Source organism: Trichoderma gamsii (assembly GCF_001481775.2).
Source record: "Trichoderma gamsii strain T6085 chromosome Unknown Scaffold_44.2, whole genome shotgun sequence".
In the NCBI taxonomy this organism is placed as follows: domain Eukaryota; kingdom Fungi; phylum Ascomycota; class Sordariomycetes; order Hypocreales; family Hypocreaceae; genus Trichoderma; species Trichoderma gamsii.
The window spans coordinates 201,216-216,392 of NW_020171381.1; the positions used below are offsets into that span (position 1 = coordinate 201,216).

The following is a 15,177-nucleotide window of genomic DNA, read 5'->3' on the forward strand; positions in this document are numbered from 1 at the left end:
ATCTGGGCGCAAACCGTTTTTCTCACCCGCTGCGTAGTAGGCCGAATAAGTCATAGAACATCTGGCGTGGCTGAGATACTGCCAAGGGCACTAGAAGACTATCACACAGATATACCTTTTGCTTCCGATGATCGGCCAACGAGTGATAAGACACCTAGAGTAAACAGGAAAGGATAGGAGATCAACAGTTGCAACAGCAGCTGTCAGAAGAGGAGTTGCTCCTTTCGCATCCTACAAAAGCAACTTACAGATTACAAAATAATACACTATATTGACTACCTACCTGGGTAGTGCCGTCATATGACCCGATGTGGGCAGCAAGGGTCGCAGATTCTTCTTTTTTCTTTGTTCCTCTCTTTTAAACCAAACCCACATGCAGCACATCAATCCCGGAATCCCAGCGCGCCAAGATGCCTGAAGTGGGGAGCTCGCAGCTATCCAGCCATTTCGTCACAGCGGTTGGTGGGGACTCAGCCGACGGTCGCGCTTCGTTGTCCGATTTCTGCTCCGGAATCACCGGCGAATAAAAGCTGCGTTGAGAGAAAAAAATGTGAAGAGAAAGAAAGAAGCAGAAATGAAAGGGAAAAGTGACTATAGCTGTGGAGATGAGATTTTTCTCAATTAGCTAGGAGAAGTATCAAGCTGCTCGCCACAGGAGGCATGCGTGTTGCGTATTGCGTGTTGCGCTTTGCGTATTAGTTGGAGCATGAAGCTCACTTACACGCGTTCAGTTGCGACAACTCCGTCCGCCGCTATCTCGGCTACCATACCCAGCCAATGTTATGGCATTTCGTACTAGGAGTCGGTAATACTATGCGAGAACTGAGGCGTAAATCGTGGGACAGAAAGGCCAGCTCATCTGGATATGGCCTTAGTTGTCAGTACTGGTACATGTCGATGAAGCGCATCGCGATGCTGCATGATTCTGCATTGCTACTCAAGGCGGGTCGGCTCCGTAATAACGACCGGTGCTAGCTGCGTGAAAAGCCAGCAGGAATCGGCCTGGGTCTTCGTATCATCGCTAGCAAGGCTGCGACTGGGTACAGCTACCGCTGGGTCGATACCCAAGATGTCCATATCATGGTAGCAGTCGCTTGTAGTCGTGCAGACAGCCGAGCCGCGCCAGGGTTCTCCAGGAATCACGAACAGTGCGTCATCGCAGAGCTGGTGCCGCCACCATTGCCTATTTCCGCAGCTCACAAGCTGCGTTTGGCACATTCAGCTTCCAGCGCCCAATGGCCAGCAGCCAGTCGCTGCACCGGGGAGACATGTGATGGACTAGAGATCCCTACTAAAGGTAGGCAGTAGATCAGTCCCAGGCGATGGCCAAGTCCAGGCAAGCTTAGCCAGACTGACTCACAGCTGATATCTCGTAGATACCGTAGCAGCTAGGGCAAGGCAAGAAGTCAATGCCGACCACTTACACCCTCGGGCTTGCACACATATCTGGAGGGCAGTTTCTTTAGGCGCGACCCGGCAGTACATCATCCATCAGCCGTCCCGATGTTCGCTCGAAGAGGAAACAAAAACCCCACCCGGCGCATCCATTAGTGGAGATGTCTTTTTTTTTCTTGTCTTGTCCACTTGAGCTTCTGCTGCCATTTTAGTAGCCTGGTAGCTTTGGCAAGGCCCAGGCTGGGAACGCTTCCTGACCGCATCTACACCCAAGTAGCAGTACACGCAAGGCGCGAGCGTCGGAAGCGTCGGAGCTCGACCTCATCTTCCAGCGACAGCAACAGCCCACAACCAAGGTAACTCGACCTTTGACAGCCGCCATGACGATTGTCAATCACAGCCCGAGATCAATGCCGCTCAGGTCCCGCTGGCGGCGGGATGGGGCGGCTTTGTATAAGCTGCCGTCGTCGTCTTGTTAAAAGCCAGCCACCCACCCGCCTATGACATGTGTAGATGAAGCTGAATTTTTTCTTGTATACCGTTTCCTTCTGGTCGCAGTAGTTTGTGTACCCCTTCACTGTCGAAAGCCATATCTCGCTCTGGTCGCTGAGTGAGGTGGTACATATATGCATCCTGTCTATACGCCTTGATTGTCACCCTGAGGTCTCTGCGCGCGCAGAGCTTGTTGCTTCCAGCTGATTGTAGAGCTTTCTCATCATACGGCGCTGCCGTTTAAACGAAACGACTCTCCGTCTCTCGTTCCTAGGTCCTATACCCTTTAATATCCGTTGGAGAAACGAGCTATTACAGCCAGCTACACCCATGAAATCAGCTGCGTTCGGCAGTAGACTCGCCGGCATTGCGGTGCTTGGCTTGAGCTTTGCGCTTCCCGTGATAGCTGCCAATGGCCGCCGCCATGGAGGCGAGATGGAGATGGACGATGCTCCGCCAGACGACACCGAATATCCTCCCACCTACTTTGCGCATCCGGAGCACCGCCAGCTCATGCTTGCCCACATTGCACTCATGACACTGGCTTGGGTGATTTTCCTGCCCGTTGGTATGTTATATCCTGCGCCTGGCCCCGCTGATGGAGCTGTCACAAAGCCAGAGTGTGTGCTAACACGACCCTGTTTAAGCCGTCTTCTTGTCGCTGGCCAAGTCCCGCTACGTGCTGCTCTCGCAGTTTGTCTTCCTGGGCAGCAATGCGCTGGGCCTGATCCTGGGCACCATCTACAACGCCTCGACGCCGGATCTGTTCCCAAACAACGCCCACCACCGCATTGGCTGGATCATCACCTGGGTCGTCTCGGCGCAGGTCGTGGTCAGCCTGCTCCGGCGCGTTGGCGGGGCCTTCAAGGGCGCCGACAGCGAGCTAGCCGAGGAGCGCCGCTCCTTCATCCCGCTGCCCACCGACGCCCCGGAGGCTAGGGGCTGCTACGGCGATCGCCTGTCCAACGACAGCGGCCAGGGCTCTGAGCCGACCACCGAGTCGCTGCGCAGCAACTCTATCTCAACGCTCGGCGACCATGAGCACCAGCCCATGTCCACCTTCAACAAGGAGCTGGACGAGGAGGATGATTTCGATGGCCCGATCATGCCCATGCCCGAGGCGAGGCAGCAGAGCAAGACAACGTTGATGGCGATTAAAGTCTTGTCTTCCAAGGTCTGGAAGTATATCGATTTTGGATATAAGATCGTGGATCGCATCATTCTGCCCTTTGGCTTCATTGCGTATACTTCTGGAATTGCCACCTATGGACGACTTTTTGTACGTTTTGCCCTTTTGTTCTCTTCACTAAGAATAAAAATACTGACATTTTCATCCTAGGAGGGCACTGCGATTTTCAGTGGACTTGCGCACTGGATCAAGGGAGGAATCTTCTTCTGGATGGGTCTCCTGACTCTAGGTCGCTGGGCGGGAAGCTTCTACGAGTCGGGCTGGTCATGGAATCTGCGTCGTCAGAGGAGAGCTGGCCAGCGCTGGGCTCCATCTGCAGAATTCGTTGAGAGCGGCCTGATTACGTTTTACGGCGCCACAAACATCTTCTTGGAGCACTTGGGCAGCCGAGATGGCGTCTGGAAGCCCAGCGATCTGGAGCACATCTCCATCACAGTCCTTTTCCTTGGAGGTGGCTCGGTAAGTCTCACTCGAAAGCGACTAATTACGCCTCCTTCTCTTGGACAGCCCTGGCTTACTGACTTTGCGATAGGCTGGCTTACTTGTTGAATCCACGCGAATGAGGAACTTGCTAAACACAATGGTCACAATCGACAACCAAGTCGAGCCGTCCGATGAAGAGCGCGCAGCCCTTGAGCCTCCTGCGACTTACGAGTTCTCCAGCAATCCCATCCCAGCTCTCATCATCCTCTTCCTCGGCATCATGATGGGCGGACACACTCAGACTTCAGGCACTGGCACCATGGTTCACAAGCAGTGGGGCGATTTGCTGTTTGGCGCTGCGTGTGCGCGAATGCTCACATATGTCATTATGTGGTTGAAGCCGCCAAAGTCAGTTCACCCATCGCGACCGCCAACTGAGCTTCTGGCATCGTTCGGCCTCATTGCCGGTGGTATCATTTTCATGTATAGTGTAAGTGTTTGATTTGATTTTTCCACTTCTTTTATGAGCGGAAGCTGACTGTAGCAGAGTGCCGATACCGTCAAGGGCATGCTCCATTACAAGATCGATGCTATGCCCCTCTACACGATGGTGCTGGGCGCGACGGGCATGTTTATGGCTTGGGAGCTCCTTGTTCTAGCTCTCAAGGGATGGGCCGTTCGCAAGGAGCGCAAATCTCGGACGCCGGCCTATGCCTAATTTCACTGTTTCTCTTCTTCAGAAGAGATCCTGACCCTACTCGCCAATCATAGTGTTGACGTTCAACACAACAAACATCTGGTACCGAACGCAATGCCCGTTTTTTGGTGCTGAAAGGAAGCCTATTTTTGGTTGATCAATCAGACCCTAAATTCGCAGTGCTTGGAAAAGCATTTTTTTTTCTCTTTCTATACGACATTGATGCGACGGCTCTTTTTTTTTTTTTTAATATTATAGATACCCTTTCATACATATACTTGGAGGCGAATCGGTTACTTTTAGCTTTGATGATACCACACGTTCGTTTATAGATCTAGTAGATAGTTTTACGACAGGAGACAGAGGGATGTAATACATTTAATAATGACCTAGACATGCAATCACAATTATGACATTTTAATTTGATCTTTGGCTGAGAAGATACGAGTTTGTGGCAAATTTATTTTTCCCTTCGCTTTCCATAACAGAATTATCCCTTCTTTCACTGAGCAGTCTAGTTGGTTTGAAAATTGATGCGTAGCACAGGTGAGGAATATTTATACTTTATGTTTTCGATACGAAATCCAATAGAGCAAAATCCATTAGCCAAATAACCGATTGTCCTAGTATTATTCCATGCTGTTCAAGCACGCAAGACACACTATGCGATGAAATAACGGGTGAGCTTTTTCCGGCTCTATAGGGTATCTTGTATCAGAAGCGTTAGTAGCGAATCAAGACTTATCGCTGATAAGATACCACCTCGCGGGAGAAATTTACCATGACGAGAGAGAGAGTGTGTATAAGAGTGATAACAAAATGTCATTCCTGCACCGGAAAAGCTCAGCCTTGGCGGCTCTCAGAGGTCTTGAGAACCGCGCCCTGCTGCGAGGCTGAGAATTGCTGGGCGCCCTGCTGCAGCGCGTGGACAAGAAACGGCACGGACTCGACCTTGAAGTCGTCGGCGTTGCGAACTTTGTCCAGGTCCTCCGAGAGCTCCTGCGTGACTCTCTGGAGGTAGAGGGCCGAGAAAGAGGCCTGTTGGCTTTGGTTAGAGACTTGAGGCATTGTTTTCTTCAACTCAGAATGAGAATGAATAATAGGTAATTGACTTATAAAAAATTATGGGCTTGGGGAGAATTTACGAGATAAGGCTGCGCGGCGGTCTATCTACCGCTAGCATTAGCACCTAAGCCTGATGACAAAGGCGGATTTACTAGGCCGGGGTAGCGCTCTGGGGACAAAGAACCACATGATGGCGTAAATTCTAGATAGCCCGTAGCATCACTACTACCGCTGCTACAGAGTATCTGTACAATCAGACAAGATCTATTCATATACGCTCATCTATTCAAACTATTCATCCAAGTACACGTTTTAGCACATCAAACACGCCACTTTGGACTCACTCCGAAAAGTGCCAATACACACCGTGTTATTGGCCGCTAGCAAAGTATAAGGCATTGAGGCTACTAAGGCAAGGCACGCACTCTATTATAGCGCACGCTATGCGATCTGCGGATACGCTACAGCGGCTCTTCCCAAGGCACAGCGCGTGCGACCCCGGATCCAGCCTTGGATTATTACGTCTTACCTGCACTGATTAATACCAGACCCTTTTCCTTATCAACAAGGCTTCTCGGCCACCTTATTCCAGCAATTCATACGGATTGTTTACGATTACACTCCACCATCATCCACATAGGACGCAGAGGTTCTCGACTGTTCAGCCTCTTTGCAGACGATATCTCGGCCTACGTCGAGTGGCGCGTCGAACCGACAGAGAGAGAGAGAGCAGAGATCCCATCATATCCATTCCCCCAGACTCGCCATGTCCGCTCGACCAGCGACTCCCGCATCGCCCAAAAATGCCAAGATTAAATCTCCCTCCCCGGGCAATCCAGTGTTCGGCTGCGGTGCGTGGAATGCGTCAAATAAACCAACAAAAGGCTACCTGTGCTGAACTACCTTTGCTGACCTTACTTCTAGAGCATGTCCAGCTCCTTCTTTCGCAGAGCCAAGAAGTTATGAACAGCTCCATAGCTCATTATAAGATGATACTTCGAGGAATCTTCGACACAAGCCGCATTATTCCCCAGACGTCAACGAACCCAGAAGGCCGACCCGTTACTTCGCTCACCTCGAATTATCTATGTCTACAATGTCCCGTGACGGTGGAGGAAGCCGATCGACTGGACCATGGGACCGAAAAACTACATCGATTCTGTATGTGACGGCTTTTTGCTGTGGCCGCATGGATACTGCCATACTTACTTACAACTACAGACGTTGACTCTCGCAACGGCTCACTCTATTGTCAGATATGTGATGACTTTGTTTGGGACCCTACGTTTGAGGAACTCAGAGTGCGAAAGATAGGGACTGGGACATTTTCAAGTACGTCCATGATGAGCCGATATCGTTTAACAAAGCCCTTCCTCCACATAACCACCAATTGACAATACCCCCTAAACCTAACACCTCATCTCAGTGAACCGAAAACGAAAGCACGACGAACTATTTGCAGACTCAGGAAAAGAAGATCCTCGCCTCATCTCGGCCAACACAGTCGCTGCATCATGCCGCGCAAGTGGACTTCGTGGCATCTACAACGCCGGGGCGACCTGCTACCAGAACGTCGTGCTTCAGAGCTTCCTTCACAACCCTCTCCTGCGCAACTTTTATCTTAGCGACGGACATCAGAGCAGCGACTGTAGCATCCCATACTGCCTAAGCTGCGCTATGGATGACATGTTCCAGGATTTCTATGCTCTGGAGAGTACTAACGGTTATACAGCGGCTAGTATCCTCTCTGGATTTTGGATTTCGGAGAAGAAAGCTTTTGAGAATCTTGTAACGACTAAGGAGCAGGATGCCCATGAATTCTTCCAATTTCTGGCGGAAGAACTGCATGAGCGAAACGGCGACGGCAAAAGGCCACAGAGTGGAAGTGAGCATACATGTAGCTGTATTATCCATCAAACATTCTACGGCAAAATGCAAACCACCACAGCATGCCAGAATTGCGGCGGCCAGACACATGCTGTCCAGTCATTCCTAGATCTCAGCCTAGGTGTCGATACTTTGGCACAGAGACGAGCCAAGAAGACGGGACAGAAGCTGCCTGCGCTGACACTGAACGATTGCTTGGACGAGGAGTATGTCAAGTCGGACAAGTGCGAGTACAGGTGCCACAGCTGCGCATCAATACAGCAGGCACGAAGATATACCAACATTAAACGCCTACCAAACGTGCTGTCTATCCAACTCAAGGTAAGTTGCTTATCACTTGGTGGATGGATACAGGTATTAATTCCAACATGACAGAGATTCGAGATGAAACAGGGGAAACACGACCGATCTGCTTCCAAGATTGACAACGCTGTCCGTTTCCCACTACAGCTAAATATGCTTCCCTACACCAATCGTGCTCGTAGTCGTGATAGTCGTGAGAATATGGAACTGGAGAGATCATGCACATATGATCTTTTAAGCGTCGTTGTTCATGTTGGCGAGATTGAGACAGGGCACTATGTGTCATATTGCCGGGTTGGAGATCAGGTACGGCTTGCACCCCTTGTTGTATTCTCTGTCAGCTAACGTTATATCAGTGGTTCAAATTCAACGATCACAAGGTGGAGGTAGCCAAGGTATCAGATGTGCTTGGGGCTCAAGCATATTTGCTGTTCTACATAATTCGATCACTGGCTTGAGCTGAGCATTGTTGTATACTACAGTTAACGATGCATTGCACGATACTTACCACTTTTGGGTACGAGATGAATAATGAATTTGGACATAAAGAAGCTAGTATATGGCAATACATCCATCAATCGAGATTCAAAGTCAATACGGCATTCGTCCTATCCGGACTGCACAAAATCACATCTCAAATATGCGTGCACCTGGTTTTGTCAAGACAAGTATATTCTTTTAACGTTTTTTACCCCATCTCCGTCTTATCGCCAGTTCCAGCTTGGGCACTCAAAATTGGCGTAGCAGTAGAATTCGTTGCTGAGACCCCTTGTATGCATGGGTTCAAAAGCAGTCGTCTTTATGCCCAGTGCCTTGTAGAGCTTGAGAATCAGGTCCTCCATTCGCTCTCCGGTACAGACGAGGAGCCGAGGCAGCGTCCCGGCGGTGTTTGGCTTGAGTAGCCAGCGTACAGTCAAGGCGGCTATGGAGATGGACATTGTTAGTTTACAGAATCTCTATGAGACGCGCTGATAATGGCATACCTTTGGTCTGGCAATCTTCGCTTAGGAAGGGTGGATCACATATGATTCTGTCAACGGATCCTTTTAGATGACCTACGCGTCACAAGTTTGGTTACTCTATGCTCTTAAAGGATGAAGTATATATATAATTCATGTTGTAGCATCTTGTTATGGGAAGTGCCAGCATCATACCTGGCAATTTGACTGGCTGCGCGAAGTCATAGAAGTAAAATTCTGAAAAGACACCAAACCGGTTGTCGTGTTCCAGGAGGATCAATTTTGGCTTTTCATCATCACTTCGATTTCGCTGAAAGGTTATAGGGAATGGTTAGCATCAACCCAATCTCTCTTTCTTTCCCAAAAGCTGTCAAGAGAATTTTGTGCCTCCGCAGCTTTCCAAACTCTGATATGTTTGGTGTGATATGTTGCGATTTTGCTTACCAGGATGTTCTTGAGTGCGACGAAAACACTCGGGGCTGAGACGACGCCGATTGTCATGTCTTTTGTGGCATCTCTAAGAAGCTCTGTTGCCAACTTATTGGCAGTATCTTCTGAATACTATATGTGGGGAGGGTGTTCCTTTAGTATTAGCTAGGGACTCGAAAACCAAGATCAAATGCATCTATTCAGAACAATCAAGGCGATACGCAAATCATGTTTCCACATGAAGAATATAGCGGCAAAAAGAATGCCTTGTCTTGGAATGAGGCGTAAAATGCACCATGTACCGGTAACAAGATACATGTAGAGAAGAGAAAAGAAATAGAGAGGGAGAGGGGGAGTTCAACGTACCCAAAACTGAGATTCATTCCAATCTTCTGAAAAGGCATCAATGGACAAAAGCGCATTGCTCTCCGCCTCGTCCTTTAGTCTCTGGAACTTGGCCTGATGCTCATCCTTTTCAGCTTCGAAAGACTTCAATGCAGCCAAGGCGTGCGCTGAAAGGGTGCTGGTGTGGTGGGATTTTTCCTAGTCAGCTTTGAAACGAAACTCTGTGGAGGAAGAGGAAAAGACTGAGATGTATATTTACATAGGTTCGTCATCGCTGTCAGACATCTTTATCTTTTTAATCCGTTTTTTCTTGCTTTTCTTCTTTTTTTTCCCTTTCTGCAAATTGTTTATTCTGTCAAGATTGGGGCGAGAGCAGGTGCACGTTAAGAAGCCGGCAAAGAGGAAAAAAATTATGCACTCACTCCCGTGATGCTGTGATGAATATAGCACCGCGCCTGTCAGTTTTTCAAAAGAGTACATGATAGTGGGTGGCTTAGTACGTACTTAGTACGCGGAAAAGCTAGCAGAAGTACCTCATTTTAAGGTGCGTTGTAAGTACATTCGCTGGTATAGTGAATTGGCCGCTTAGTTTGCCGTCGAACCACATTCTCCGACTTGATAGCAGCTATGGTTAAGAAGGTGGCCAAACGTTTCTGTTTGTTTGAATAAAAGACAATAAATCAAATTTCATTCTACCAAATAGCATGACAGCTCAAGCGAGCCAAAAAATATCCCAGATTATTTTCTCCGGCGTTCATTTCTATGCATCTCTCTGTATTTTATCCACAATAGGTACATACCAGCTCTATACATCTATGGGCGTCTTAAAATTTAAATATCAAAATTCTTCGTCTTGGTGATCGTTTCTTGACACTTTGAAAAGATGGCGGCTTGTTGAGCGACCTCTGCAAGCCTGCCAATGACTTGGCCATTGGCTCTTGAAAATCCATAATATGCGTAGGGAATGCCCACGTCTTTGCAAAACTCGATAATCATTTTCTGGGCCTCACGCAAGTTGTGGCGTGGCAGGCGAGGGAACATGTGATGGATGGCTTGGAACTGCAGGCCTCCGTGAAGAAAGTCCAGCCACGGAGGGCAGTCAACGTCCATAGTTGTCCGAAGCATCATCTGCGGGAACGACTCTTGCGGCCCCAGGTCGGCAGTGCTCATGGCAAAATGTGAGAGCACAATCTGCACATGCAGGGGAGACGACGCAATATGGCTCACCATGACGAAAGTAAATCGCGACCAGCCATCAGGAATCGATTTGTACACAATGCCATAGCCAAACCAGGTCCAGAAAAACAGCTGACCGATCAGCTCGATCCACCGATGATTTGCAGCCTGGCCCTTCCGAGGTCCCTTTCCATTGAGGATAAAGTCCCATGATAGGACGTAGAGGTTGAAACGGCCAAACGCCAAGAACGGGTAATAGGTCCAGGGTTGGATACGCAAGAGAATTTTCGCAGCAGCATCGAATTTCATGACCCGTTCGTAGAAAGTAGAACGTAGATCACCCAAGAGCCGGTGAGAAACCGCAAAAAGAGGCATGTGCTCAATATCAGGGTCGTGTTCAGGAGCATTCGTCACAATGTGGTGAACGTTGTGGTTGTGCTTCCACCAGCCCAGGGAGAGGCCACCGACAAAATCGGCAATAAATATTCCAATAAACGTGTCGACATAGTAATTGTGTGTAATACCCATGTGGGCAGCATCGTGAGCCGTGAAAACTAGCTGGTGCCACATGAAGCCAAGAGACAAGGCGCTGAAAAAATAGTAGCCATAGTGAAGGGTGATTAGCATCGTAAAGAAGAGAGAAAAGTATCGCAGGCATTCCCAGCCGTACGCGGAATAGTTGGTCTTGTAGAGGCCAGCATCGATGATCCTTTGATGCAGCTCCCGGTATTTGGCGACGATGTTAGCTTGTGTCGCTTCGTCGACAGCAGGGTAAGCCTCCAGGTCGAGGCGAATGTGCTCGCGAGTGACAGTGTCCAGATAAGACATGCCGTCAAGCGGCGTCTTGTCTGTGGTTGAGTTCGATGACATTGACCCTGATCTTGCCGATCCACTTCCAGCAGCAGTCTTTCGACCCCGCAGCACTCCCGCATCAATGTCAAATACCGGTGAAGGGGCTCGAGAGCTAGACGAGCTAGCATCGTCTCCAGTTGCGACGTTGTCATTGCCTTTGTTACGATCTGCTTCGATCCCCGCCATGGTCCGGAAGACGCCGCCCTGGATAGGTGGTCTGAAGTTCAGCCAGGAGCCCTCGATTCGTCCGATGCGGTACCGCGGCATTTTCTGTTTTGCTTCTTCGGAGTGTAGACTGTAACATGTAACAATGAAGCATTAGCAGTGTATTCAAGGTAGTGCGTGCCTGCTTGAGGCGTGGTTCACATACACATCCACCCAGTCAGTTCCATCTCGGCCAACCAGGTGCATGATGGACTTGGCACCTCCCGGGTGGTATTTGAGCCATGAATCGAGCTTCAAGACATATCCGCGGTGAATGATGATGTGTCGTCCGTTGGCAATCAAGTCCTCAATTTCATCGCGGGACATCAGAGGTAGGGATTTGCTTCCGCCCACAGCCTGCGCTTGTAGGCGGGAGGAAACATCGCCGGTGGCCATCATGCTGCTTAACGCATGCCAAGCCGTGCACAAAGAAAAGACACCAAGTTTCGCAACCTGGTTTAAAATACAAAAATAGAACCAATTAGAGCGAAGGTCGGTTGTCAAGAAAAGTGAGAAGTGTGAAATCCAGCCGAGATGGAAATTAGCTTTATCCCGAATTCACCGAGTTCACCGCCCAAAGCCACGCAAGCCGCTCAGCTATTGTCGAACGACTTTGATAGAGGTAGGACGATTTGAGACCCAGGTGTATCTATGCTAGGCAGTTCCGCCAGCCACTTTCAAGTGTTAAACTGAGACTAGTAGTAAAACGCTATTATAGGCAGTTTCGGCTGCTAGCATTAGCTAATTAAAATTGATGCTAGAAATACTGGAGCATCAAACAGCTATCGGAGCGAAGAGGCGTGCGGGGCTTTAATTCAAAGGTCAAGCAAGAAATTGGACATTTATATTAGAATATGATATGCGACATATGGAATACATTTTGAAGTGGAAAAACACAATTCAATTCAATTGACAAATGGCAAAATTCCGAAGGTGAATTGAAATTGTTCTTTTGTTTATATATATGAAAAAACTTTTACGAGAATAGGAAGCTTCAGTGGAAAGGATATATTGCGTTTGTCGAGCATGTGTCGTTGAAGCTAACCTGTATTGCATCAGGAAATCCGAACTTCAGGCGCGTCACACCCGATTATACACATTGATACTTCACTTGCAGTTGGACAGTATGTAAAATAAATGGTTAAATGATTTTGAAGTGCATCGAAAAAACCCTAATTGATTCATTGATCATAGCCGTGGGGGATTAATGTACAACCCAGACGTACAAAAGCAACCGAAAACCTTATCCCTGGACCCCTTTATGACAACCAAAACGACCTCGAAAGAAAGCAGCAAAAACGACAGGCAGAAATTACAATTCTTGGCTGGAGCCCTTGCCAGCCTTACCCGATGTCTTCTTGGGGAGCAGGTCTATGAAATGTTAGCGTCCATGTGATTTGTTTTGATTTGCCACGCGTCTTACTCTGGTGAATGTTGGGCAGAACACCACCCTGTGCGATGGTGACGTGTCCCAGCAGCTTGTTCAACTCCTCATCGTTTCGGATGGCGAGCTGGAGATGACGGGGGATGATACGGGTCTTCTTGTTGTCACGAGCGGCGTTGCCAGCCAACTCGAGGATTTCGGCGGCGAGGTACTCGAGGACAGCGGCCAGGTAGACGGGAGCACCGGCACCGACACGCTGAGCGTAGTTGCCCTTTCGCAGAAGACGGTGGACACGACCAACGGGGAAAGCAAGACCCGCCTTGGAAGAACGGCTGCGATAGAGTCAGACTTGATACGTCCAAGTAATGTGGTGGAAACAAACGCGTGGATCGCGTCAATCGAGTTACTTACGACTGGGAGTTCTTGGAGCCAGAGGCCTTGCCACCAGATTTGCCGCCGCCAGTCATTTTGAAATAAGTTGTTTGTGGTAAATTAACGAGAAAAAAACTCGAAAGGTTGGACGAGATGTGAGATAAACGTTGGAATGGTAATCGTGCAGCGTGGAGAGTTGAAAGACAGTGTAAATGAAGAGGCTTGAATTCGGCGGGGGGAATCTCAGTTAAGTAGTTTTTAGTGCTCAGCGCGCGCGATCACCAATCACCCTCCCTCTGCGGCAGCTCTGGCGCTAGTCCTATTTTGGAAAATTGGACGTGTTCCGAGCACAACAAACTGCTATCGCAATTGCGGGGGGGTGTGAACAAGCAAAGTACAGCGGAAATGGATACAAGGCTCATGCAGCTAAGTGCTCGCTCCAGGTACCTTTGCGGTACATCACTTTTGGAGCCGGCACTCAGCGTCTTCTCCTGCTCTTCTCCACGCTCGCTTCCAACATCCGCGCTGCATGACAGCCTCAGTGTGGCTGCTGCTGAACACGCCACGCCACTGAGGATGAGAGCAAGCAATAACGCGCAGGATTACAGTATTGCAATCTTCTAACGCCTCATTCTCGGATTTCAAGTGACTGCTCAGCGACTATAATGTTAAAAATGCACCGCCTTGTTGATAGTATTCCCCCTGATAGAAAAGCCACATGTGCATCAATTATTTCATGCTCTTTGATTGGTCCAGTTTCTATACCTCGCGGCGTAGAATGGGATGCTGCCTGCGAAAATCCTATCTTGATTTAATCAAGGGCTGTCTATTAGATGATCAGATAACGCTACTGAGTCTTGAACTCTACGCCTACTGATTGCAGTGGCCTGCCACGGAACAGCACGCTGAACTTCATTGCACCGACCCGGGTTATGTAATCTTGTGTGCTCAGTATCCAGCCATCGCCAGATATTTCGAAAGATGCGCGGAGATCGTGCGGATGCAATAAGCATTTCTTATATCCACTGTAATCTTGCTTAGTGGTGCTAGTACTACCTAGTATTGTTCAAGGTGATAGTTTGAAGCTGTAGCCTGGGCTCAGGACAGTATCATTTCGGCTTGCTTTGTTCTTTTTGTTAGTTTGTCTAGAATCAACCAACGCGTGAATGCAAAATGGCACTGCACGCCGCTTTACCCGTATGTTGCCACGAGCTGCAGCATATTCTACCAAATCCAGCATTTGGGAACAATAGCAAAATGAAAACAAATTTTTATTAGTATAGTTGGAGAAAATACAGATATTTACGCTGAAATCAGTTCAAAGTGCGACTCTATGATAGATCATAGGGTAGGCTGCGCTGCACCAGATGAGGCCGTCAAGGCGCTCATGCAACAGGCGGTGTAGTGGCGCTGTGCGTAGGGCAAGAGGCGGGAGGTACATCATAAGCCGCCCAAGTGCGCGAGGAAAAAACAGTACTGAATACGTACCGGTCTTCAGCTGGAAGGGGATTTGGTGGGGTGAAAGGATTGGCGTGATAAAAAAGAGCAGATCTGGCCAATCACATGCCGTGCTGGAAAAATAGAAGCCGCAGCAAAAAAAGAATAACAAAAGAAAATTGACGCGACTGGGAGCCAAAGTACAGACCCCAGCCCAGCGAGGCAATCGCAGGCACTCGGCCCCGTCGCACTTGGCTCAGCAAGCCGTGATTGCGACTGAGCACGCCTTGCCGCGAAGCGACTAGCGCGACATAGCTGTGCTGGAGCAAGGGGTACTTCGCCAGTACCTGGAACGTGCCCAAGATACCGCGCTACCTGTATCAGTAGTCAGCCAAGCTTTTTTTCCCTTTTTTTTTTTTCTCTTTGCGGTCTCTCACAAAAACGGCCTAGCGCCATCAGCAACCAAAAAGAAACAAAACCACACTCTCAGAGGGGGGGCGTGCACGCGCGACCCTTTTTTGCTCGCGCCACGCCTGGCGACTTTGGCTTCCCAGCCAAATCAGTAACC

General features: G+C 49.0%; 6 protein-coding genes across 6 annotated transcripts; 2 read left to right on the top strand and 4 right to left on the bottom strand.

Moving 5' to 3' along the window:
- Positions 1–2,217: 2,217 nt before the first annotated feature.
- TGAM01_v209301 (hypothetical protein) lies at positions 2,218–4,217 on the top strand (the record flags this gene model as incomplete). Its single annotated transcript, XM_018801893.1, has 5 exons — positions 2,218–2,455; positions 2,535–3,166; positions 3,227–3,535; positions 3,609–3,989; positions 4,047–4,217. 5 exons carry the CDS (start codon positions 2,218–2,220, stop codon positions 4,215–4,217), a joined length of 1,731 nt encoding a protein of 576 aa, XP_018664718.1.
- Positions 4,218–5,039: 822 nt separating this feature from the next.
- Positions 5,040–5,264, bottom strand: TGAM01_v209302 (hypothetical protein; the record flags this gene model as incomplete). Its single annotated transcript, XM_018801892.1, has 1 exon — positions 5,040–5,264. The coding sequence occupies one exon, from the start codon at positions 5,262–5,264 to the stop codon at positions 5,040–5,042; it is 225 nt and encodes a 74-aa protein (XP_018664717.1).
- Positions 5,265–6,027: 763 nt separating this feature from the next.
- Positions 6,028–7,909, top strand: TGAM01_v209303 (ubiquitin carboxyl-terminal hydrolase 22/27/51; the record flags this gene model as incomplete). The annotated part of the gene is made up of 6 exons (XM_018801891.1): positions 6,028–6,112; positions 6,186–6,422; positions 6,483–6,593; positions 6,688–7,469; positions 7,524–7,757; positions 7,808–7,909. 6 exons carry the CDS (start codon positions 6,028–6,030, stop codon positions 7,907–7,909), a joined length of 1,551 nt encoding a protein of 516 aa, XP_018664716.1.
- A 246-nt stretch (positions 7,910–8,155) lies between these two features.
- On the bottom strand, positions 8,156–9,664 carry TGAM01_v209304 (hypothetical protein; the record flags this gene model as incomplete). The annotated part of the gene is made up of 6 exons (XM_024550529.1): positions 8,156–8,373; positions 8,435–8,506; positions 8,606–8,720; positions 8,855–8,971; positions 9,206–9,362; positions 9,444–9,664. The coding sequence occupies 6 exons, from the start codon at positions 9,662–9,664 to the stop codon at positions 8,156–8,158; spliced, it is 900 nt and encodes a 299-aa protein (XP_024404736.1).
- Positions 9,665–10,015: 351 nt separating this feature from the next.
- Positions 10,016–11,815, bottom strand: TGAM01_v209305 (hypothetical protein; the record flags this gene model as incomplete). The annotated part of the gene is made up of 2 exons (XM_018801889.2): positions 10,016–11,507; positions 11,583–11,815. The coding sequence occupies 2 exons, from the start codon at positions 11,813–11,815 to the stop codon at positions 10,016–10,018; spliced, it is 1,725 nt and encodes a 574-aa protein (XP_018664714.2).
- Positions 11,816–12,728: 913 nt separating this feature from the next.
- TGAM01_v209306 (histone H2A) lies at positions 12,729–13,267 on the bottom strand (the record flags this gene model as incomplete). The annotated part of the gene is made up of 3 exons (XM_018801888.1): positions 12,729–12,787; positions 12,840–13,132; positions 13,212–13,267. The coding sequence occupies 3 exons, from the start codon at positions 13,265–13,267 to the stop codon at positions 12,729–12,731; spliced, it is 408 nt and encodes a 135-aa protein (XP_018664713.1).
- Between the last annotated feature and the right edge of the window lie 1,910 nt (positions 13,268–15,177).